At 39.7% G+C, this 25005-nt stretch overlaps 2 protein-coding genes across 3 annotated transcripts; one reads left to right on the forward strand and one right to left on the reverse strand.

The window, feature by feature from the left end:
• Nucleotide 1: 1 nt before the first annotated feature.
• LOC144091149 (bone morphogenetic protein 6-like) lies at nt 2–6800 on the reverse strand. Its single transcript, XM_077623229.1, has 5 exons — nt 6562–6800; nt 4353–4486; nt 4209–4286; nt 2288–2403; nt 2–491 (listed from the first exon to the last, which is right to left on the reverse strand). Exons 1-5 carry the CDS (start codon nt 6672–6674, stop codon nt 348–350), a joined length of 585 nt encoding a protein of 194 aa, XP_077479355.1. The 5' UTR covers nt 6675–6800; the 3' UTR covers nt 2–347.
• On the forward strand, nt 6417–23586 carry LOC144091150 (serine/threonine-protein phosphatase with EF-hands 2-like). 2 transcript variants are annotated; one of them, XM_077623232.1, is made up of 4 exons: nt 6417–6776; nt 21376–21430; nt 21521–21696; nt 21767–23586. In XM_077623232.1, the coding sequence occupies exons 1-4, from the start codon at nt 6765–6767 to the stop codon at nt 21866–21868; spliced, it is 345 nt and encodes a 114-aa protein (XP_077479358.1). In that variant the 5' UTR covers nt 6417–6764; the 3' UTR covers nt 21869–23586. The 2 variants fall into 2 exon arrangements, with proteins under 2 accessions (XP_077479358.1, XP_077479356.1); XM_077623230.1 differs by having other exon boundaries at nt 21521–23586.
• Nucleotides 23587–25005: the final 1419 nt, after the last annotated feature.

Here is a 25005-nt window from a genome sequence, read left to right on the forward strand (position 1 = left end):
TTGTAAGGGGAATCATAATCATTTATAAGAGCAGTTATCGGCAGAGGTTGACAAGTATGCCATTGACATAGACCTAGAATAGTTATTTTAAGTGGGGGAGCTTTTTTCTTTTGTTTTTTAACTTATCATGTGATTGGTTTTGCAACTTGGTCATATGATGTGGAACAACATGATTACAATTATAATTGGGGCTGCATGGTTCCTATTATGAGTTCTGGGTCCCAGAAATGGCTCAATTTAAATAGGAGATTTAATAAAAAAAAAACTGGATTATGATGGAAGTACATGAAGTGAGTATTGTGGAGCTTTCAAGTTTAGGAGCTGTGGGGCCCTCCTTTCAACAAACTTTAGTCCTCGCGAGTCTGACGGCCAGCCGGGCAGCCGCAGCGGCGGATCATCCTCACGGAGGTGATGACCACCGTGTTGGATTCATCCATGTACATTATGGGCACCACTTCGTGGGCGGTTGGCTGGCAACAAAGTGTCTGGACCTGCGGAATCAGGAACACACCTCAGGGCTAGATATTCCAAACAACACTAAGAATCAAGAATACAGTAATACTCCGACATACGAGCAATTTGAGATACAAGTAAAATTTCGGGCAAATATTTATCTTGACATACAAGACACATTTTGACATACGAGCATACAGTAGACGCGAGAGGCTGCTCTTAAGAACATCATGGGCACTGTCTCTCTCCCCGCAACTCCCTCGTGTAATGTCTCTACGAGCAATGGGGGGAGCGTTGCATTTTATCAGTGTTTTTCTCCCGTTAGTCAGTGCGAATGGCGGAGCGATCGCTAATAGGAGAGGAATATATACTACTTCTCGTTGGCAAGTGGTCGTGCGTTATCCTATTTTGAGGACATTTGTGTGCATCAGTTTGGGAATATTTTGAAGCGAAGACAAAAGCAAACAACACTCTATAGATTGCATCTGACAGTCAGTGTGGAGGCGGGGCAAATAGAGCCAACCCGGGAGAAGAAAGGTATCAACATTTAAAACAAAATTAGAATTAAGTTTAGTGTAAGGTTAGATTAAACTTATTTTTGAGTGTCTCCATCGTAATCCAAGTTCATTTAAATTTGTTTATGTTATGTTACGAGCGCGTTGCCGTGCAAAATGTCTCTCCCCCCTCTCTCCGCTCCGCGAAATCCGTCTAACTTTAGTACTATTAAACACATTTTAGTACTATTAAATCAGTATTTTTTTTTTACTATGTTAATAGATGGCGAATTAGAACAAATAAACATGTTTTTCCAATCCAATATCCTGTTTTTGCTGTTTTTTCAGAGGGTTGGAACGAATTAATTTGTTTTTAGTTCATTTCTGTGGGAAACGTTCATTTGAGTTACGAGTAAATCGATATACGAGCTCAGTCCCGGAACGAATTGAGCTCGTATTTCGAGGTACCACTGTACCGACAATACCTTTTGCTCGACAACAAATATAAAAATTTTACACACCCTTTTTAAAATGCCAGACTTTAGTGAGGTATGAAAAGTGCTTGTCTGTGTTTGTGTGCCTGGAGACTGATTTGTGGATTATTCCCTCAGGGATCGCCATGAAACAGTCAATCTCTGCTTTTTTACCCTTGTTTTTTCACATTACGTCCCCAAAGAGGAAAGCCGGGTTTTCTAGATTCAACCAAAAGAAGAGCAATTACCATGGAAACCAAGCTTAACATCATAAAAAAGTGGAGAAAGTCATCGACAAACATCAAGACTTGTGCTGTGTCCAGAGCAAAGTTAAACCATCGTGCGAAAACGCCTTGCTTGTCGCAAAATACAGTCTTGCGGTCACACCGACCTTACGTCGGGGACAGTCAAAGTCAGACAAATGCCGGTGTTCACATAAGATAAAAATAAGGTACAACAGCGAAATCTGCCCTACACAGAAAACTCTAGGACTTCTGGTGAATATTTTTGAGGTGGAAAGTAAAAGTGTTGAGGTTGGGCAAGAATAAATTTACATGTTTTCTCTGCAATTAGATGGTCACCTAATGAAGGTAATGATCGTTAATATTGGAAAAACTCCAAACAAATTATGTAATAGGAGATTTCTTATAATTAAGGTTAAAGAATGCTAAAAGGTTTGCCTTTGGCGGGGTAAATAGTGCCGCCAACTTGCATTCATTTGAGGTTGGGAAGTGCTAGGACTTGCAGAGCACCGACATTTATTATGACAACATCGCAGCTTATCTATTGGAAGCTGTCTGTACTTTCAAAATACTGTGGGGTGGGTTACGAGAGCAAAAGAAAAAGTCAGTCAAGAGACAAACAAACCTCGGAGTCATCGTGCTTTGGGGGGTTGAGCCGTTGGGTCCTGCAAGATGCGTCGTGGCCACAGTGCACCAGGGTGAGACGCTCGGGGTAGATCATCCAGTTGCCCCAACCCAGATCTGACAGACAAACAGAACAAAATGCTGATTTTGCGTCTACTGGGGAAATATATAGTGATCCCTCGGTTATCACATCTTCACTAATTACGAATTCACTACTTTTTCCAGCTATTAATTTTTTTTTTTTTTAAAGTAATCCCTCGATTATCGCAGTTTATGTAGACCAGACATGGTAAATGAAAAAAATAGGTGACCCTATTAAAAATAAAATAAAATAATAATAAAAAATTAAAAAAAGATATATATATATATACTGACCATTCATGTTATGTACCCATTTGTTTGTGATTTCTGCAACAAATTTGATGAAAATATTCAAATATTCAAAAAATCTTTATATATATTTTATATATATATATATATATATATATTTATATATATATTTATATTTATATATATATTTATATATATATTTATATATATATGTATATTATTATTATTATTATTTATTTTTTACTTCAGTGCTGAGTTCTAGCAAGTGGAGGACGGGGGAGTATATATATATTTTTTTATTATTATTATTTTTTTACTTCAGTGCTGAGTTCTAGCAAGTGGAGGACGGGGGAGTATATATATATATATATATATATATATATATATATATATATATATATATATATATATATATATATTTTTTTTTTATTTTTTTTATTTTTTTACTTCAGTCAGTGCTGAGTTCTAGTATTGAATTGAATGGAATGCTTTTATTGTCATTATAATGAGATTTCAAGTAGTAGCAAGCGGAGGACTGAGGGGTGGCTTCCGCTTGCGAGTTTCAGCATGGATTTTCACATTTTTATGAACTTACCAAAAAAATGTAATTAACCCCAAAAAATTATCCCCAGAAAAAAAATGCGATGTAGTGAAACCGCGATAGTTGAAGCCGCAGTATTCGAGGGATTACTGTATATATTTTTTAAAATTCATAAAAATGTGAAAATCCACGCTAAAACTCGTAAGCGGAAGCCGCTTTTGCTACGAGGACTCAGCATTGAAGAATTTAAAAATATATATATTTTAAAAATGTTTTTCAAAGGGTTAATAATCGGAAGCCAGTCTTGCTACTAGGACTCAGCACTGGAAAAAAAAGTTATAATAGGGGTGACCCTACTTTGCGATTTTTCTGGTCTACATTAACCATGATATTCGAGGGATTACTGTATAATATACACCTGACCACACACCAAGAAGCTTTTTACAACTGAATTTTAAATACACAACGTGTACTAGTACTCTTAGTTTTGTGTTTAATTCCTCAATGTGGCAACAGACGGCTTGAAGCCTTTTTTTTTAAAGCCTGGCTGCTTGTTTGAAGTTGTGCAATTTGGATGAAAAATGTATTAGTGATGTGTCAGTATTGATGGCTATTTTTGGAGTGTTGAACTGTATCGTGTCATGAGGTCAGGTCAGTAGTTGTGTTTGTTTTTATTGCAATGGTGCTTTTTGGCTGTTGTAAATTAAACCACGATGTAAACATGTCTTCTGAGTGGGACTACTTCTTATTTGGAAGAAATGACAGTGAGAAAAGTTCATATAATATTTGTTAACTAAGAAATGTCTTAAGCAGGTGCGAGCAGGACTCACTTAACTTATCTTATCTATCCTATATTTGTTACATGTTTTTTTCGCATTATTTTTCATGGATTAAAAATATGGTTGGTCACTGGGTCTGAAATGGCAAAACTTAGTGGAAAAAAATCAGATCACAAGTTTAAAAAATCAGATTTGGGACGTCCCTAAAATGTGCTACGAATTTATATTTACAGTTTATAACAGTAAACTTTAAACTGCATCAGAGAGTGTACCTGTCATGGAAACTTCACAGGTTTGGGTGTAGTCTTCTTGGGTGTCCTGCCCATTGTCGGAGGAATAGCCGGATGGAACTAAGGAAGTGGGGAAGAGATTTGGCACAATTGCTAATCTTGTTAATGCGCACAATCCACTCCTACCTGCCACGGCCTGCAGCCGCTCGGCAGTTCCACTCCACTGCTTCTTGTTTCCCTCTGGCAGCCGCGGCTCTGCCTGCAGGTTTAGGCCGGCCAGGAGGTCCTTGCGGATGGACTCGAGGGAGTCTCCGTGGCATCTGACCGAAAACAACCACAACAACATGAGAATAATAAGCGTTTAAGACAAGGATGTCCAAACAGCTGTCGTGTTTTATTGGCCCACAGCAAATGTGGAAAATATCATTAATTATGGGCCACACAAGAAGCGAAAATTCAGCTTACATTCTGTTGCACTTCTCAGTTTGAACACTAGATGGAGCTAGTCACTTTGACAGGGTCAATCTATAGTGGGTGCGGGTTTTCATTCCAACCCATAAAGAGGACACCTTTTTACGAATCTGGTGTCCTACACGTGCAATCAGTGGATTGCAGTCAGGTGCGTCTTGTTTTCTGCAGAAATCTCATTGGTCAAAGTGTCTGTGCTGGATTGGTTGGGGAAAAAAAACCCGCCCCCACAGTGGTGTCCAAACAGAGGTCCACAGGCCAGAGACAAATGATTTTTTTTTTTAAATCATTGAATCTGGCTCTCACAAGAAGCTTGAGTTCAGCCTAAATTATTTTGCAGTTCTCAGATTTAACACTTAAACAGTGTCTCTCTATTCAAACGGGCAAAACCTGTAAAGGTGTTGAAATTAATGTAGAAAATTGTAGAATTTCAGTACTTTGTTTTAGAAACATACATACAACATATTATTGTGAGCGCGTTGGCCGGCAGTTCTGAGATCCAGGGTTCAATCCCAGGTTCAGGCCTTCCTGTGTGGAGTTTGCATTTTCTACCCGGGCTTGCGTGGGCTTTCTACGTGTCCCACGTCCCAAAAACATGCTTGGTAGGCTGGTTGAACACTCTAAATTGTCCCTAAAAATGGTTTTTCTTCTCTTTGTGCCCTGTGATTGGCTAGCCAACGATTCAGGGTGTCCCCCGCCTAGTGCCCATAGTTAGCTGGGATAGGCTCCAGCAACCCCCACCACCCTTGTGAGGATAAGAGGTTCACAATATAAATGAATGAATGAATTCATTCATCTTGCGTGCCTCGTATCCTCGCAAGGCTTGCATGGACTTTGTGCGAAATCCATTGAGCACACAGAGAGGCAGACAACAATTCGCACGCCCAATCATACCACCCCTAAGCTGGAATTGATACCACACTCCAATTTAACTGGACTCCCAGTCAAAAGTCAATACTTTAAAATGCATGCATTTATAAACCCATTTTTTTTAAACATGCATTTTAGTTATGCATAAGCGATCCATATCTCCTGTCACAAAATACTGTCTAAACAATATGAATAGTGTAAGAATGAAATGCTAAAATGGCAAAAATAAATTTATATTAAAATGAATTAAAAAAATGAATAGTTAAGTAGAACTGTATGAGTAAGAATGTAATTAACAGAATGTTAGATAAAAGAAATTAATTCTAAATAAGCATTAATAAAATTACTTTCAGCATTCACTAAAAAAATGACAATAAGAAATAAATGTGACCATTTATCCAATGGAATAAAAATGAAAACATTCTGAAATAAAATATAATTTAGTACCAACTTTCACAATAAAATATATTTTGTTTAAACAGCCAATGAATACACAGTTGGTTAATTTCATGAATAATGACTAAAAGTGTTCTTATTTAAAATTAAAAAAACATTGCAATAAACATTTCAAAATATGAATGAAAAAATCCTGAAAAACAATATGAATAAAATAAACCACAAATATATACAACATTAAAATAAGTGGAAATAAATAATAAGGGAAAATACTATAGTAACATAAGTAATATTGGAAATATTTTTGAAAATACGACCTGGCTAAATTAGGATTAACTTTATTTTTATTGCTTTGTTTTGTTCGATAACTTTTTTCTGTATGCATAATAATGCTATTCTTAAATGCCTTTTAGTTCCATTTGAATCAAAAAATGTTTCTTGTCAATTCGTTCTCATGGGTGGGCCACCTGCGGCCTCATCTCATTTTCTGAATCGCCCCAGAGCTGTGATGCCGACACGCTAACCACTCTCTCTACCGGGCCACCCACCTAATATAATTTCCGGGAAAAACGTCATTCAACCAGCGCATTCCCATGACAATAATGAGGGGAGAAAAGGAAATGATACAAGATAAAGAGTGTACAAAATGAACATGACCCACCTGTTAATGGAGTCTTGTGGACTTTCACCTTTTTGCTCGGGAGGCTGCAGGACAAATGCAACCACCACAGGGGAGCATATCAATGCCATTGTGGCGATGACGGCAATGGACATGGTCTCCGGTTCCGGATAGACAGACTGGACAAATGGAGGAGAGTTCTGGCGACGGCAGGCGAAGAGAGGTAGGAGTAACCAGACGGCGGGATGCTGCACAAGGTAATGTTTGTCGGAGTCTGGGAAAACTGCCTTTTTATCTTCCTGCAGCCCTGCTTGGCCTTGAGATGCTTAACATTGTTGTCCTGTCCCTTGGTCTGTGTGAAAGAGAACATGGAGATTGAACGAGCACAACTCTTCATAAGTGTAAAACCACCCATGTTGTATTATGAAATGAATGCATAAATACTAATTTGAACCACCGTGCAATGGTTTTCATCACATAGATAAATGGGGATATTGGTGCAGTATTTTTCCTGAATTTTCACATGACATGTTTTCCTTTTCTGGTTGTGCAACAGTTGGAGCTTAGCTCAACTGCCCTCAGGGCTGGAACATGACTTTCATGACTTGTGTTGTTCAAAATATACATACATATGAACTAAATGCAGGTGTGTTTGTAAAAATTTGACAAGTACAGATTTACAATGCTAAAACCAAATGACAGCTTTTGTGGGCCACATCTAGTATTTTTTTAATTTAATTATTAGTTTACTGCATACCTGTCAACCTCTGCCGATAACTGCCCTTATAAATGATTATGATTCCCCTTACAAACACCCAAAAAACCTTACAAACACCGTACGAGTCGTACGGTGTTTGTAAGGTTAGCCAGTGAACAATTATTCACACATTATGTCATTGCACATGCTATTTTTACACGGAGAGCCATTTAGACCTGCATTGATCATTGCCTCATTGGCAGTGGGTGGGCTTTTGGCTGCTCCCATCGGAGGTCACCACGACAAACAGATAGAAATGTCTGCAACTTATAAAAACAACTCAGAACGGCTTCCCAAAAAAATCTAATTATACTTTTTGGGGGTAAAAAGTTATGAGCCTGCTGTTGCCTTTATTTTTATTTTTTTGTATTATTATCACTTTTCAAATGCTTTTCAAGTTGTAGTAGAATAGTTCTTTCTTTTGGATTTTATCAATTAAAATCTCTCCAAAATGCGACTCATACTCCATTGCAACTTATATATGTTTTTTTCCCTTTAATTGTGCATTTTTTTGGCTACTGTGACTTATAGTCTGAAAAATATGGTACATGTATTGAGTGAATTTTTGGTAAAGACGACCTAAGTACCAAATTATGACCCAAAACGAGTGCCTGAAACTCCATCCGGTCCAAATAGGCCAATACGAGTGCACACTAAAATGACTATTCATCATTACAAATCAGTGGCGGTCCGTGCATTTTCTCATAGCGCCTTTAACGAATCAATCCAACCCTCAAAAACTATTTCATGGCTATAAAACCTCACCTGCAGCTACAGCTGCGACACATAAAAAATAATTAATAAATCAATGCACAAAAATGGGGTAAAATCCACTTCCTAGCAGCATTTAGTGATTAAATACAAACACTGGAGCTTTTCAGATATCAGAACTTGGCCCACAATTGAAATATTATTTAGGAATATAGCCATATTTTACTCACCAAAAATCATTTTTAACTGTACACAATATCCATCCTCCTTTCTTTCTTCCTTCTTTTCTATTGCCATCGAAGCGGATGCTGAAAGTCGAGCCTGTCCTGTCGTATTTCTGGCATAGTCCGTCTTGAAAATGGCTTTAAATCAACACAACAATATATTTGCTTGTCTAGCTCGCTACAGATACAGTTTGGTAGCTCTGGCTAATCACTAGCCAATCATAGTTGGTGAAAGCGATGACGTATCCCTACGCCTGCAACAACGCAATGACGTATCCCTACGCCCGCGACAATACATCGTGGTGTTGCCAACTCGAAATCTGATTGGTTAAAGCAACAATCTTATCGACGCTTGTTTGAAGCGGCAGAGCCCGCAGAACTGATTGTGAAGGCTTTGAGGCAGATTTCTGACCCTGGAAACAAATAATGGCTGAAATGTGATTGGTTAAATGCTTCAATATGAAAACACACATCTGGAAGCAGTGCAACCAGGGGGAAAAGAAGCTAACAGACCATTTGTAATTATTTAATAAGTATTGATGGACAAAATATAATATATGATTCAGATATTTCTTAGGCCAGCAGAGAAGGCCTTGAAGGCCCTGACGGCCAGCCACTGGTACAAATATGAAAAGTTATTATGAGGTTAAACTTGAAATATGAAATCATAGATTGTACTATGACAAGATTCAAATCGTAATATTATGAGTTTGAAGTCATTTTGTTGCTTATTTTTATGTTAAGTAAACCGGAAGCTCTTCGGTTTTTCAGGCTTCAATTTTTGTTGACGTTGAGTCTGTGTGAGCGCAAAACGGCTCTTTTCGTAATGTTAGGTGGTTGAAATAATATTGGGAGGAAAAAAGTCGCAATATTACGAGATTTAAGTCTTTTTCCTGTTTTTTATGGTACGTGAACCGTAATTTGTTTGGTTTCAACCTTTGCCGATGTGAAGTCTCTGAATCATGACTTTTGCGTAATATTGGGAGAAAAAGTCAAAAATTAAAATAATTAAAGTTTAAAAACGTTGCATTAATTATTTTAAGATCAAACTGAAAGCTGTTTGGGGTCTGCGGACATCAACTTTGATGACGTTAGATCGGTGTGAATTTTTTTAAATTTTGGAATAATTTGGGTGGGATTATTTAATTCCTGATAATAAAACTTTTAATGAAAATGTCTTTATAATGTTAATATAGGTGACAGAGTTTTAAATTAATATAAATAAAACATAAAATAATAATAAAAATATTAAAAATCATAAAAAATATACATAATAAATAAAAATAAAACATTTAAAAAAATAATATAAAGAAGATTTTCAGCTAGCAGTGTGCCTTGAGTTTTTTTCAATGCAAAAAGTGTGCCGCAGCCCCCCAAAAAAGGTTGGGAAACACTGGTTTGGAGACTCTTTCAGCAATGCCATAAAAGGGAGAAATCTACAATGATAAATATTGCAACAATATTATTGCCCTCTGCAGGTGACTCTCAAGGACGGTATGTGGAGGGTAGAAATAGAACACCTGGAAACAATAAGTGCTGCTGCTGTGCAATGCTAATACGGTCACAGCCAACAAAAATAAACGATCATAAAAAATCTGTTGGTATGAGCCAAAAATCTATTCTTGAAGTCAAGCTGCAGATAAGATAGAATTCTTTCCCAGAGCCACACACAGAGAGGTTCTATTTTCACTCGAGATGTGCGAGAAAATACACCTGCAGGATGTAGCAAATCGCATGGGGAGTTGATGCTTCAATGTTGCGGAAACAAATGTGAATCGAGAAAGAGAAACATTGTAAATGTTAAATGTAGTTGATAGGTGTTTTCAATGTCAATTTCGCTGCTTTTTTGACTACCACAATACATATTTGGTTCCTCGTACAGGCAGTGAATGAGTTAAACTAGTGAACTTTAGAATTGGCGGCCCGGCGGCTGAGTGATTAGCGCGTCCGCCTCACGCTGGTATCGACAGTATGTTACCCGGCTGGAGATGAGGGGTTAGGGTTAGGGTTAGGGGTGCACATGGAACATCTTCCAGTCAATTGAGTATGCCGGAGAGCAAGACCAGATCAAGGTCATTTTCACATTAAATAGATTTTTAGATCAGAACAGGGTCAATTTAATCCTCGTACTAACATTTTGTAAAACCCTATTAAGAAGAATAGAGAAAAATGTAAATGCGTCTTACCTTAAAAAAACATTGTGTCAGGGGGTGACAGTTATTATATATTTTTGGGCGCAACCCCATCCATATCATTACTGATAATGTGTAAAACCTGACTCTGACGGTTGAGTAACTCAATTCTAGTAATAGTGATTGTGAAACCAAAATGCTAAAGTGACATAATAATAATAATAATAATAATAATAATAATAATAATAAAAATAATAATAATAATCAGACATAGGCCCTGTCGTCATCATCAACGACAAAAAAGCCTACTTGTCATCACACCCAGAAACTGCGTATGACGAAATTGGTGGTGCTTCTCCATAAGCTGCGTTTACTCGGCAAAAGACCTAAATAAGTGATAGTTACGGACTTGTAATTTGGCATTCTGCTGTTATGGATACAGGTCACTTACCTCTCACTGTCTTTCACTTACCTTCAGTCAGCTAGTAGGAGGCAGATCACCACCCAAACATCTTTTCATATTACCTCAAGTGACATAATGAAATATGTTACAATTCTGAGATCGAGGGTTCCGACATTTCTGTGTGGCCTTTGTTGGTTTTCTTGAGGTACAGGTAAGCTAATCGAAGACTCTAAATTGCCTTTAGTTATGATTGTCCATCTCCTTGTGGCCTGGGTATGGCTGGCCACCAATTCAGGTGCCCAAAGTTGCCTGAGATAGGCTCCAGCACCCCCGTGACCTTGTGATATAAGCGGTACGGAATGAATTTTAACTTATGATATTGACCCTAATAATATGCTTTTGATTCATACAGTATCTCAGAAATACCGCATGTGAGGATTTTTCTTAAGATTTTTCCTTCAAAGTAAGACATTTGTGCTCCCTATTAAAACCATAAATGTGGAAGTGAAAATTGAGAATCAGGGGACGGTTTATACGCGAGAAAATTGTATAATTCAACCATTTTAAGGCAATTTTAGGGGTCCGGCTTATACGCCCAGGCAGCTTATATGGGAGCAAATACGGTAATGAGTTTCTGGTGATTTAAATGAGTTTATCACTACTTGGCATCCAATCCATTTAAACTGAAAGGTGTGGCAGATAGTGTTCAAGTAGATAGCTCACATTTTGTTGACATTTCCTACCTCCAATCTGATATTTTGCATTTTTGAAGTACAATGCAAATAAATCTGCAATTGTGACATCATAACCAGAATGGATGACCATTGCTACCTTTCTAGTACTGCAATAGTTAGCATACATCTCATCCATTTTCTGAAGCGCTTTATCCTCACTAGGGTCGTGGGGGGGGGGTGGAGCCTATCCCAGCTGACTTTTGGCCAGAGGCGGGGGACACCCTGAATTGGTGGCCAGCCAATCGCAGGGCACAAGGAGACGGACAACTATTCACGCTGACTCTCATACCTAGGGGCAATTTAGAGTGTCCAATCAGCCTACCAAGCATGTCTTTGGAATGTGGGAGGAAACCAGAGTACCTGGACAAAACCCACGCAGGCCCGGGGAAAACATGCAAACTCCCCACAGGTGGACCGACTTGGATTTGAATCCAGGTCCCCAACTGTAAGGCCGACGCACTAACCACTCAGCCGCCGGTCCGCCCAGTTAGTATACCTTCTGACAGAATTTTCACATGGCAACAGGAGAATAGAATGCTTATGGATCCAATGCTAGCAGCCTGCAAACAATCAGCAGTTCTAGATGTGACATTATCTTCTGAGAGATTTTCCAGTGGGCTGAGAAAGGAAAAGTAATTATAATCTCATTTAATTTTTAAGCTACTGTCCAATTTTGATGGATTTGTGTCCAAAATATGATCTGCTATCATTTTTAGGTTACTACCCGTAGCAATTTATAGCACATTCAAAAGAATCGAAGGCCATTGAAAAATAATCATATTGTCTCATGACTAGGAATGGTTCTGGATCATATCCACTGCGATAAACAGTAATTTGCAATAGTTCCACTGCTGTGATGAGAAGACATAGTTGAACTATCTAAACCTAACATGTCGTAAACTAGTCTGGTAATGGTTTCCAAGCTATTTATGATGCATGTGTTTACAACTCGCGAAAACCCCCCACAACTTTCATTCTTCCAGCTGTAAAATTTCTTCAGTTCCTTGATGGACCACTTCACCCCAACCAACAGTGAACGTAAGAGGATGAAAACTATCTTATCTACTCCAAATGTAACTTTTTGTTACAGCAATGATCTGCCTCCCCTTTGTTGAACCTTTGACTCAGGAAACCTAATATCGCACCTCTTCCGTGAGAACGACATCTGCTGTGATACGGAATGGGAGCGATTCCTTTGCTACAAGAGTGTTGAGGTGCCTGACAGTTACTTGGGCCCTAGGCTAACGTTTCCCATGACCTTCCGCGATGTGTCCAAACTCGTGGAGGCCTTCAAGTGCAGACAAGTAGGCTCGTGGAACAAGGACAACACAAAGTGGCCAACCACGCAAGTATATTCTTGAAGAAACGTGGCGGTTGGCGCAAAATCGGCCAAATATAAACCATGTCTCCGTCTGCGATACTAAAGAGATAAGCATATGTGGTTAGTATTGACGAGCTTTACAGCCAATATGATTGCAACTCGCTCCCGACCAAAACAAAAGGGAAAACATATACTATATAATTTTCTGAACCGCTTTATCCTCATTAGGGACGTACGGGGTGCTGGAGCCTATCCCAGCTGACTTCAGGCCTGAGGTGGGGGAAACCCTGAATCAGTGGCCAGCCGATCATAGGGCACAAGGAGACGGAAACCATGCACACTCATACTTATGGGCAATTTTAGAGTGTCCAATCAGCCTACCTTGCATGTTTCTAGAATGTGGGAGTACCCAGAAGAAACCCATGCAGGCCTGGGGAGAACATGCCAACTCCACATAGGTGGACGTGACCTGGATTTGAACCCAGGACCCCAGAGCTGCGAGGCCGACGCACTAACCACTCGCCCCACCGGGCCGCTATGTATATATATATATATATATATATATATATATATATATATATATATATATATATATATATATATATATATATATATATATATATATATATATATATATATATGTGTATATATATATGTATATATGGATATATATGTATATGTATGTGTATGTGTGTGTGTACGTGTGCGTGTGCGTGTGCGTGTGCGTGTGTGTGTATGTGTATATATACATATGTATGTATATGTATATATGTATGTGTATATATCAGTGGTGGTCCGTGCATTTTCTCGTAGCGCCTTCAACGAATCAATCCAACCCTCAAAAACTATTTTATGGCTATAAAACTTCGACTGCAGCTACAGCTGCGACACATAAAAGATAATCAACAAATCAATGCACAAAAATGGGGTAAAATCCACTTCCTAGCAGCATTTAATGATTAAATACAAATACTGGAGCTTTTCAGACATTACAACTGGGCCAGGGGGGTGATTTTCCCAGGAAAAGACAGCGATGAACGTCAATGGCGTACCAACAAACATTGCCCGAAAATGGGGTAAAATCCAGCCGAAAACAGGAGCCAATCCCAGCCGTCTCCAGGCCAGAGGCGGGGGACACCCTGAATCAGTGGCCAGCCGATCGCAGGGCAAAAGGAGAAAAACAACTATGCACACTCACATCCATACCCATTCCGAGGGGCAATTTGGAGTGTCCAATAAGCCTACCGTGCATGTTTTTGGAATGTGGGAGGAAACCAGAGTACCCGGAAGAAACCCACACAGGCCCATGCAAACTCCACACAGGTGGATGTGACCTGGATTCGAACCCAGGACCCCAGAGCTGTGCGGCTGACGTGCAAACCACTCATCCACCGGCCCGCCGCTTCCACGTGTGTTTTCATATTTAAGCATTTAACCAACCACATTTAAGCCATTATTTGTTGCCAGGGTCAGAAATCTACCTGGCGGCCTTCACAATCAGTTCTGTAGGCAAACTATGATTGGCTAGTGATAAAGTGGACTAGCCAGAGCTACCAAACTGTATCTGTATCGAGCTGCACAAGCAGATATACGTATCCTAAATAATATTTCAATTGTATGAGGTTACTTTTGATGCTTTTTTTGTGTTGCAGCTGTAGCTGCAGTAAAGGTTTTGTGAAGAAAAAAAAAGTATTTTTTTCGTGTCTATTTGGAATACGCATGACCGAGGTCAGAGTAAATCACATGGGGAGTTGATGCTTCAATGTTGCAGAAACAAATGTGAATCGAGAAAGAGAAACATTGTAAATGTTAAATGTAGTTGATAGGTGTTTTCAATGTCAATTTCGCTGCTTTTTTGACTACCACAATACATATTTGGTTCCCCGTGCTGGCAGTGAATGAGTTAAACTAGAGAATTTTCAAATTGGCGGCCCGGCGGCTGAGTGATTAGCGCGTCCGCCTCACGCTGGTATCAACAGTATGTTACCCGGCTGGAGATGAGGCGCAGGCGCACATGGAACATCTTCCAGTCAATTGAGTATGCCGGAGAGCAAGACCAGATTGTATATTTTTGGGCGCAACCCCGTCCATATCAATACTGATAATGCGTAAAACCTGATTCTGATGGTAACTCAATTCTAGTAATAGTGATTGTGAAACCCAAATGCTAAAGTGACATAATCCGTATCGCCGAGTACGAAGAAAAAACATGCTGATGCGCTGAAGTTTGTACTTTTTTCAAATAAAGTTTTTATCTGGACGGCCCGGTGTGTCAGTGGTTAGAGCATTACATTTCTGAGATCGAGGGTTCCGACATTTCTGTGTGGCCTACGTTGGTTTTCTTGAGGTATAGGTGAGCTAATCGAAGACTCTAAATTGCCTTTAGGTATGAGCGTAAATGATTGTCCGTCTCCTTGTGGCCTGTGAATGGCTGGCCACCAATTCAGGGTGTCCCCTGCCTGGTGCCCAAAGTTGCCTGAGATATTTTCCCTTCAAACTAACACATATGTACTACCTAAACCAGGGGTGTCAGACTCGGGTTGGTTCGCGGGCCGCATTAACGTCAACTCACTCAATTTCATGTGGGCCGGACCATTTTAGATATCATATTTAGATATATTTTTTAACAAATGGATTAAAAGAACTGGATTAAAAGCCCTGAATATTCAATTTTTTATCGATCTAAAACAATGTTTATTTTAGCTTTTTTATATATTTTTAGATTTTACAAAATTATTTTAGAACTAAAAACACAGAAAAAATGATTTAAAAAATTACAATTATTGATTTAAAAGGGGAAAAATCAGGTAATTTCATATACATCTATACTCTTCATTTTAATTTGATCCTAAAACAGAAAGTCGGCACTCATGATTTACTTTCCCGGGCCACACAAAATGATGCGGCGGGCCAGATTTGGCCCCCGGGCCCCCACTTTGACACATGTGCCCTAAACCATAAATGTGGAGATGAAAATTGAGAATCAGGGTGCGACTTATCCGTGAGAAATTGTAAAATTCAACCATTTTAAGGCAATTCTAGGGGTGCGGCTTATATGAGAAAATATGGTGATTTAAATGAGTTTCTCACTACTTGGTGTACAATCCGTTTAAACTGAAAGGTGTGGCAGATAGTGTTCAAGTAGAGAGCTTGCATTTTGTTGACATTTTGCATTTTTTAAGTACAATGCAAATAAATCTGCAATTGTGACATCATAACCAGAATGGATGACCAGGTCTACCCTTCTTGTACTGCAATAGGTACTATACATCTCATCCATTTTGTGAACCCCTTTATCCTCACTAGGGTCACGGGAGGTGCTGGAGCCGATCCCAGCTGACTTCGGGCCAGGGGCGGGGGACACCCAGAATCGGTGGCCAGTCAATTGCAGAGCACGAGGAGACGGACAACCATTCAAGCTCACTCTCATACCTATGGGCAATTTAGAGTGTCCAATCAGCCTAGAATGCATGTCTTTGGAATGTGGGAGGAAACCGGAGGACCTGGAGAAAAACCACGCATGCCCGGGGAGAACATGCAAACTCCCCACAGGTGGACCGACCTGTATTTGAATCCAGGTCCCCAACTGTGAAGCCGACACACTAACCACTCAGCCGCCGGTCCGCCCAGTTAGTATACTTTCTGACAGAATTTTCACATGGCAACAGGAGAATAGAATGCTTATGGATCCAATGCTAGCAGCCTGCAAACAATCAGCAGTTTGTTCTAGGTGTGACATCTTCTGAGAGATTCTCAAGCGGGCTGAGAAAGGAAAAGTAATTATAATCTAATTAAATTTTTAAGCTACTGTCCAATTTTGATGGAGTTGTGTCCAAAATATGATCTTCTATCATTTTTAGGTTACTACCCTTAGTGATTTATAGCACCTTCAAAATAATCTAAGGCCATTGAAATATAATCATATTGTCTCATGACTAGGAATGGTTCTGGATCATATCCACTGTGATAAACAGCAATTTGCAATAATTCTACTGCTGTGATGAGAAGACATAGTTGAACTATCTAATCCTGGGGTGTCGTAAATTAGTCTGGTAATGGTTTCCAAGCTATTTATGATGCATGTGTTTACAACTCGCGAAAACCCCCCACATCTTTCATTCTTCCAGCTGTAAAATTTCTTCAGTTCCTTGATGGACCACTTCACCCCAACCAACAGTGAACGTAAGAGGATGAAAACTATCTTATCTACTGCAAATGTAACTTTTTGTTACAGCAATGATCTGCCTCCCCTTTGTTGAACCTTTGACTCAGGAAACCTAATATCGCACCTCTTCCGTGAGAAGGACATCTGCTGTGATACGGAATGGGAGCGATTCCTTTGCTACAAGAGTGTTGAGGTGCCTGACAGTTACTTGGGCCCTAGGCTAACGTTTCCCATGACCTTCCGCGATGTGTCCAAACTCGTGGAGGCCTTCAAGTGCAGACAAGTAGGCTCGTGGAACAAGGACAACACAAAGTGGCCAACCACGCAAGTATATTCTTGAAGAAACGTGGCGGTTGGTGCAAAATCGGCCAAATATAAACCATGTCTCCGTCTGCGATACTAAAGAGATAACCATATGTGGTTAGTATTGACGAGCTTTACAGCCAACATGATTGCAACCTCGCTCCCGACCAAAACAAAAGGGAAAACATACACTATATAATTTTCTGAAACTCTTTATCCTCATTAGGGACGTACGGCGTGCTGGAGCCTATCCCAAAGGAAACCCACGCAGGCCCGGGGAGAACATGCCAACTCCACATAGGTGGACGTGACCTGGATTTGAACCCAGGACCCCAGAGCTGCAAGGCCGACGCACTAACCACTCGCCCCACCGGGCCGCTGTGTATATATATAGATGTATATATGTATATATATATATATGTATATATATGTATATATATGTATGTATATATATGTATATTGTATATATATGTATATGTATGTGTACGTGTACGTGTGCGTGTGCGTGTGCGTGTGTGTATGTGTATGTGCGTGTGTGTGTATGTGTGTGTGTATATATATATATATATATATATATATATATATATATATATATATATATATATATATATACTATACATATGTACGTATATGTATATATGTATATGTGTATATATCAGTGGTGGTCCGTGCATTTTCTCGTAGCGCCTTCAACGAATCAATCCAACCCTCAAAAACTATTTTATGGCTATAAAACTTCGACTGCAGCTACAGCTGCGACACATAAAAGATAATCAACAAATCAATGCACAAAAATGGGGTAAAATCCACTTCCTAGCAGCATTTAATGATTAAATACAAATACTGGAGCTTTTCAGACATTACAACCGGGCCAGGGGGGTGATTTTCCCAGGAAAAGACAGCGATGAACGTCAATGGCGTACCAGCAAACATTGCCCGAAAATGGGGTAAAATCCAGCCGAAAACAGGAGCCAATCCCAGCCGTCTCCAGGCCAGAGGCGGGGGACACCCAGGGCAAAAGGAGAAAGACAACTATGCACACTCACATCCATACCCATAACTAGGGGCAATTTGGAGTGTCCAATAAGCCTACCATGCATGTTTTTGGAATGTGGGAGGAAACCGGAGTACCCGGAGGAAACCCACACAGGCCCATGCAAACTCCACACAGGTGGATGTGACCTGGATTTGAACCCAGGACCCCAGAGCAGTGCGGCTGACGTGCAAACCACTCATCCACCGGCCCACCGCTTCCACGTGTGTTTTCATATTTAAGCATTTAACCAACCACATTTAAGCCATTATTTGTTGCCAGGGTCAGAAATCTACCTGGCGGCCTTCACAATCAGTTCTGTAGGCAAACTATGATTGGCTAGTGATAAAGTGGACTAGCCAGAGCTACCAAACTGTATCTGTATCGAGCTGCACAAGCAGATATACGTATCCTAAATAATATTTCAATTGTATCAGGTTACTATTGATGCTTTTTGTGTGTTGCAGCTGTAGCTGCAGTAAAGGTTTTGTGGAAAAAAAAAAAGAAGTATTTTTTTCGTGTCTATTTGGAATACGCATGACCGAGGTCAGAGTAAATTGCATGGGGAGTTGATGCTTCAATGTTGCAGAAACAAATGTGAATCGAAAAAGAGAAACATTGTAAATGTTAAATGTAGTTGATAGGTGTTTTCAATGTCAATTTCGCTGCTTTTTTGACTACCACAATACATATTTGGTTCCCCGTGCTGGCAGTGAATGAGTTAAACTAGAGAATTTTCAAATTGGCGGCCCGGCGGCTGAGTGATTAGCGCGTCCGCCTCACGCTGGTATCAACAGTATGTTACCCGGCTGGAGATGAGGCGCAGGTGCACATGGAACATCTTCCAGTCAATTGAGTATGCCGGAGAGCAAGACCAGATAAAGGTCATTTTCACATTAAATAGATTTTTAGATCAGAACAGGGTCAATTTAATCATTGTACTAATATTTTGTAAAAGAATAGAGAAAAATGTAAATGCCTCTTACCTTAAACAAACATTGTGTCACTCTACAGGGGGTGACATTTATTGTATATTTTTGGGCGCAACCCCGTCCATATCAATACTGATAATGCGTAAAACCTGACTCTGATGGTAACTCAATTCTAGTAATAGTGATTGTGAAACCCAAATGCTAAAGTGACATAATCCGTATCGCCGAGTACGAAGAAAAAACATGCTGATGCGCTGAAGTTTGTTCTTTTCTCAAAACGTTTTTATCTGGTCGGCCCGGTGTGTCAGTGGTTAGAGCGTTACATTTCTGAGATCGAGGGTTTCGACATTTCTGTGTGGCCCACGTTGGTTTTCTTGAGGTATAGGTGAGCTAATCGAAGACTCTAAATTGCCTTTAGGTATGAGCGTAAATGATTGTCTGTCTCCTTGTGGCCTGTGAATGGCTGGCCACCAATTCAGGGTGTCCCCTGCCTGGTGCCCAAAGTTGCCTGAGATAGGCTCCAGCACCCCCGTGACCTTGTGATGAAAGCGGTACGGAATGAATTATAACTTATGATATTAACCACGTTAACGTCAACTCAATTTCATGTGGGCCGGACCATTTTAGATATAATATTTCGATATTTTTTTTAACAAATGGATTAAAAGAACTGGATTAAAAGCCCTGAATATTCAGTTTTTTATCGATCTAAAACAATGTTTATTTTAGCTTTTTTATATATTTTTAGATTTTACAAAATTATTTTAGAACTAAAAACACAGAAAAAAATGATTTAAAAAATTACAATTATGGATTTAAAATTTAATATACATCTATACTCTTCATTTTAATTTGATCCTAAAACAGAAAGTCGGCACTCATGATTTACTTTCCCGGGCCACACAAAATGATGCGGCGGGCCAGATTTGGCCCCCGGGCCGCCATTTTGACACATGTGCCCTAAACCATAAATGTGGAGATGAAAATTGAGAATCAGGGTGCGACTTATCCGTAAAAAAATGTAAAATTCAACAATTTTAAGGCAATTCTAGGGGTGCGGCTTATATGCGAGAAAATATGGTGATTTAAATGAGTTTCTCACTACTTGGCGTCCAATCCGTTTAAACTGAAAGGTGTGGCAGATAGTGTTCAAGTAGAGAGCTTGCATTTTGTTGACATTTTGCATTTTTTAAGTACAATGCAAATAAATCTGCAATTGTGACATCATAACCAGAATGGATGACCATGGCTACCCTTCTTGTACTGCAATAGTTACTATACATCTCATCCAGTTTCTGAACCGCTTTATCCTCACTAGGGTCACGGGGGGTGCTGTAGCCGATCCCAGCTGACTTCGGGCCAGGGGTGGGGGACACCCTGAATCGGTGGCCAGCCAATTGCAGGGCACGAGGAGACTAACAACCATTCAAGCTCACTCTCATACCTAGGGGCAATTTAGTGTCCAATCAGCCTATCATGCATGTCTTTGGAATGTGGGAGGAAACCGGAGGACCTGGAGAAAACCCATGCAGGCCCGGGGAGAACATGCAAACTCCACACAGGTGGACCGACCTGTATTTGAATCCAGGTCCCCCACTGCTGCGGCCGACGCACTAACCACTCAGCCGCCGGACCACCCAGTTAGTACACATTCTGACAGAATTTTCACATGGCAACAGGAGAATAGAATGCTTATGGATCCAATGCTAGCAGCCTGCAAACAATCAGCAGTTTGTTCTAGGTGTGACATTATCTTCTGAGAGATTTTCGAGTGGGCTGAGAAAGGAAAAGTAATTATAATCTAATTAAATTTTTAAGCTACTGTCCAATTTTGATGGAGTTGTGTCCAAAATATGATCTTCTATCATTTTTAGGTTACTACCCTTAGTGATTTATAGCACCTTCAAAATAATCTAAGGCCATTGAAATATAATCATATTGTCTCATGACTAGGAATGGTTCTGGATCATATCCACTGCGATAAACAGTAATTTGCTATATTTCCACTGCTGTGATGAGAAGACATAGTTGAGCTATCTAATCCTGGGGTGTCGTAAATTAGTCTGGTAATGGTTTCCAAGCTATTTATGATGCATGTGTTTACAACTTGCGAAAACCCCCCACATCTTTCATTCTTCCAGCTGTACAATTTCTTCAGTTCCTTGATGGACCACTTCACCCCAACCAACCGTGAACGTAAGAGGATTAAAACTATCTTATCTACTGCAAATGTAACTTTTTGTTACAGCAATGATCTGCCTCCCCTTTGTTGAACCTTTGACTCAGGAAACCTAATATCGCACCTCTTCCGTGAGAACGACATCTGCCATGATACGGAATGGGAGCGATTCTTTTGCTACAAGAGCGTTGAGGTGCCTGACAGTTATTTGGGCCCTCGGCTAACGTTTCCCATGACCTTCTGCGATGTGTCCAAACTCGTGGAGGCCTTCAAGCGCAGACAAGTAAGCTCGTGGAACAATGACAACAGTGGCCCACCATGCAAGTATTTGACCCAATCTTTCCCACTTGTAGCTCCTCCACACTCGCTATGTTCTGCAACTTCTTGAAGAAACGTGGCGGTTGCTGCAAAATCTGCCAAATATAAACCATGTCTCTGTCTGCCATACTAAATAGATAACCATATGTGGTTAGTATTGACAAGCTTTACATCCAATATAAGTGCAACCTCGCTCCCGAACAAAACAAAAGGGAAAACATATATACATAGTACATATATATCTCATCTCATATCATTTTCTGAACCGCTTTATCCTCATTAGGGTTGCGGGGAGTGCTGGAGCCTATCCCAGCTTACTCCGGGCCTGAGGCAGGGGAAAATCAGTGGCCAGCCGATCGTAGGGCACAAAGAGACAACCACACACACTCACTCCCATACCAATGGGCAATTTTAGAGTGTCCAATCAGCCTACCTTGGATGTTCCTAGAATGTGGGAGGAAACCGGAGTACCCGGAAGAAACCCACGCAGGCCCGGGGAGAGCATGCAAACTCCACATAGGTGTCAACAAAAATATAATAGGCAAGACATTATTGAAGTTTCCATGACCAGTTCTCTTTATTGGCTATAGAAAAGGCAAGATTTCCATTCTCATTCTCACTCCATTTCTTAAAGCCTTCATTCCCTCCGCCCAAAGTGGGCGTTAATTTGAATACAAGTGGGTGGGCTTCAATTACAAGGTACATGGCTGGTTTGAAATCAAATACTACTGTTCGGTCTAAATTTGGACATCTGTTGAGATAGATTCTTAAGATATGACACTTCCCTTCGAACCATAAAAAGAGGATCTTTAGGCAGGTCAGGAATAGTTTAACAACTGCCAGAGCACAGCTCAATTGTTTGTACAAAAAACACTCAGAGCTACCTGCTGTTTTTCACACATTGTTGTGAGGACTCTGCCCAAACACAATGATTAGATAGAAGCAATCACTTTGATCTGCAAGCATGAAGCATCCCACGTTCTGGAGGGAAAATATCATTTTCTGAACTGCTTTATCCTCACTTGGGTCATGGGGGGTGCTGAAGCCTATCCCAGCTGACTTCGGGCCGGAGGCGGGGACACCCTGAATTGGTGGCCAGCCAATCGCAAGGCACAGGGGGACAAACAACCATTCATGCTCACACTCATACATAGGGGCAATTTACAGTGTCCAATCAGCCTACAATTAATGTCTTTGGAATGTGGGAGGAAACAAGAGCACCCGGATTAAACCCACGCAGGCCTTACCTTGGGAGAACATGAAAACTCTACACATTTGGACTGAGCTGGATTTGAACCCAGGTCCCCCACTGTGAGGCTGACGCGCTAACCATTCATCCGCCGGGCCGTCCAGGATATTACTGATGCTTTTTAATGTGTCACAGCTGTAGCCGCAGAAAAGGTTTTATAGCCATTAAATACTATATTTACTCGCATATAAGCCGCTTTTGTCGGACAAAAAAAAAGATGACTGAATCGAGGGTACGGCTTATATGCGCGTAAAAACAGGAAAGAAAATGCTGTGCAGTTCCCACTGTAAGCCTACTACGTTAAAGGTTTGTTTTTTAAAGGGGATGATAGCGTCACACCCACAGTAGGTCTGAAATGCAGCAGCGCATCTGTTTTGATCTCCACTCAGGTTCAAAATATGGTACACGGTCGATTGGTCGCCGATCTTTTCCTCGCCGGTCTTTTGGTCGCCCGGAAGGTTAATGATAATTACCATTTAAATCGTTGCTCAAATTCCCTAAATACAAACTGCGAATTACTATTTAGTCATACTTAATGGCCTATTAATTATTAGGCTAAAGAAAAGCTCAAAATTTCCCTGACTTTTATTGTTTTTTGTTGGAGAACTTGTTGAAAGACCCTGACTGACGTAGCTTCTTAAAGTGAAACTGCTCATCGCCATTGTTGGCTTTTATTGATGCGTAGACCGTGTTGTTTTACCTTGTTTTGTCGCCGGTCTTTTGGTCGCCCGTTGTCGCGGTCGGGGAGACCAAAAGACCGGCGACCAATCGACCGCACACGCAAAATACAGTCTCAACATCCCGACAAATACCCAGCATCACCTCAAAATCCATCAAAACTCATCCAATATAAAGGGATTCAGTGAGATGTTTATTCAAATGTTTAAGAAGATACAGTTTGTATAGAACATGTTCATGTCAAAGTCCCATTATTGTCTCATGATATATAGTTTAATGCTTGCATGCATTTTGAAGAGAAAAGACTCACATATGTTTTTCTTACTTAAATTGTTTGACACTACACAAGGTGCAATTTAAGTCAGAACCTTATATCCAAGAATTGTTACCTGCTGAAATGTATAGAAATAAAATACATCTAAAATACTGTTTAGCTTGTCATGAGCACCAACTATTCAAATGTTCACCTTGATCTCAACGTCAATAATATAATATAGTCATCAACAATGTATAGCATATTTGCAATATTGTACAAATAATTTTGCAGCAGCAACAGTGCATTATTTTTTTTGTGCTGTGACCAGTTGCAATCTTAGCAATTGGAGTATTAGGGCCACCAGTAAATAGCATCGTATCGTCATATTCCTCTTTTGGGGGCTTTAATGAAGTTTGGATTTTTATTCTATATTGATTTTTATATTTGTATATTGATTATATTATGTTTGTATTGTTGTAAAATTGCAACAGTGTTATATCAAATTATATTTGTGACCTGTCAAAGGAAAATGAGTTGAAAATCCCACTGAGGTTTCAAAATATAAGGGAAAATATTTTCCCCATTTCGTTTCATAAACACTTCTTTTATCGTTTTATAGTTCCAATATTATGAAAAACATCGCAAAAATTTCAAAAATACTCATACAAATGAAATCCCAATTCATGATGTTAGTTTAGATAATTTCATACAGATTTGTATTATTTTACATGAAGCTAAAATTGACCAGGGAATGTGTACATTGTTGCTAACTGTAGATACCAACATCTGATTGGTCTACCTTGGTCAACTTCAAAATAAAGTGCCCATTAATTGATATGTTTTTCGCATGCAGTGCATTATTTAATACTGAGTCTATTGATATAAAATACCCTTGTGACTTAATTCACTTAGTTTGGTTCTGTTGCCTTTTATTCTAAAAAAAATGTTGATATTTACTTGTAATATCGGAAATTTACTAATTGGAAAAAAACACTCGTCATCTGAACCCCAATCCACAGAGTATGAAGGTGATAATAACATTTTATTCTTGTAAAGCAACAACTTTAATTAAATTTGAATAATTTTAAATG

The sequence above is a fragment of the Stigmatopora argus genome, chromosome 16 (assembly GCF_051989625.1).
Source record: "Stigmatopora argus isolate UIUO_Sarg chromosome 16, RoL_Sarg_1.0, whole genome shotgun sequence".
Classification (NCBI taxonomy): domain Eukaryota; kingdom Metazoa; phylum Chordata; class Actinopteri; order Syngnathiformes; family Syngnathidae; genus Stigmatopora; species Stigmatopora argus.

Excerpts from the sequence above, each read along its gene's own strand:
- LOC144091149 (XM_077623229.1), bottom strand. The coding sequence starts at position 6,674 with ATGTCCATTGCCGTCATCGCCACAATGGCATTGATATGCTCCCCTGTG. Across the intron at positions 4,487-6,561 it reads CCACAAGACTCCATTAACAG|ATGCCACGGAGACTCCCTCG; the intron begins GTGGGTCATGTT and ends GTTTTCGGTCAG. Across the intron at positions 4,287-4,352 it reads GCGGCTGCAGGCCGTGGCAG|TTCCATCCGGCTATTCCTCC; the intron begins GTAGGAGTGGAT and ends CCACTTCCTTAG.
- LOC144091150 (XM_077623230.1), top strand. Across the intron at positions 21,431-21,520 it reads CACCCCAACCAACCGTGAAC|GAAACCTAATATCGCACCTC; the intron begins GTAAGAGGATTA and ends CCTTTGACTCAG.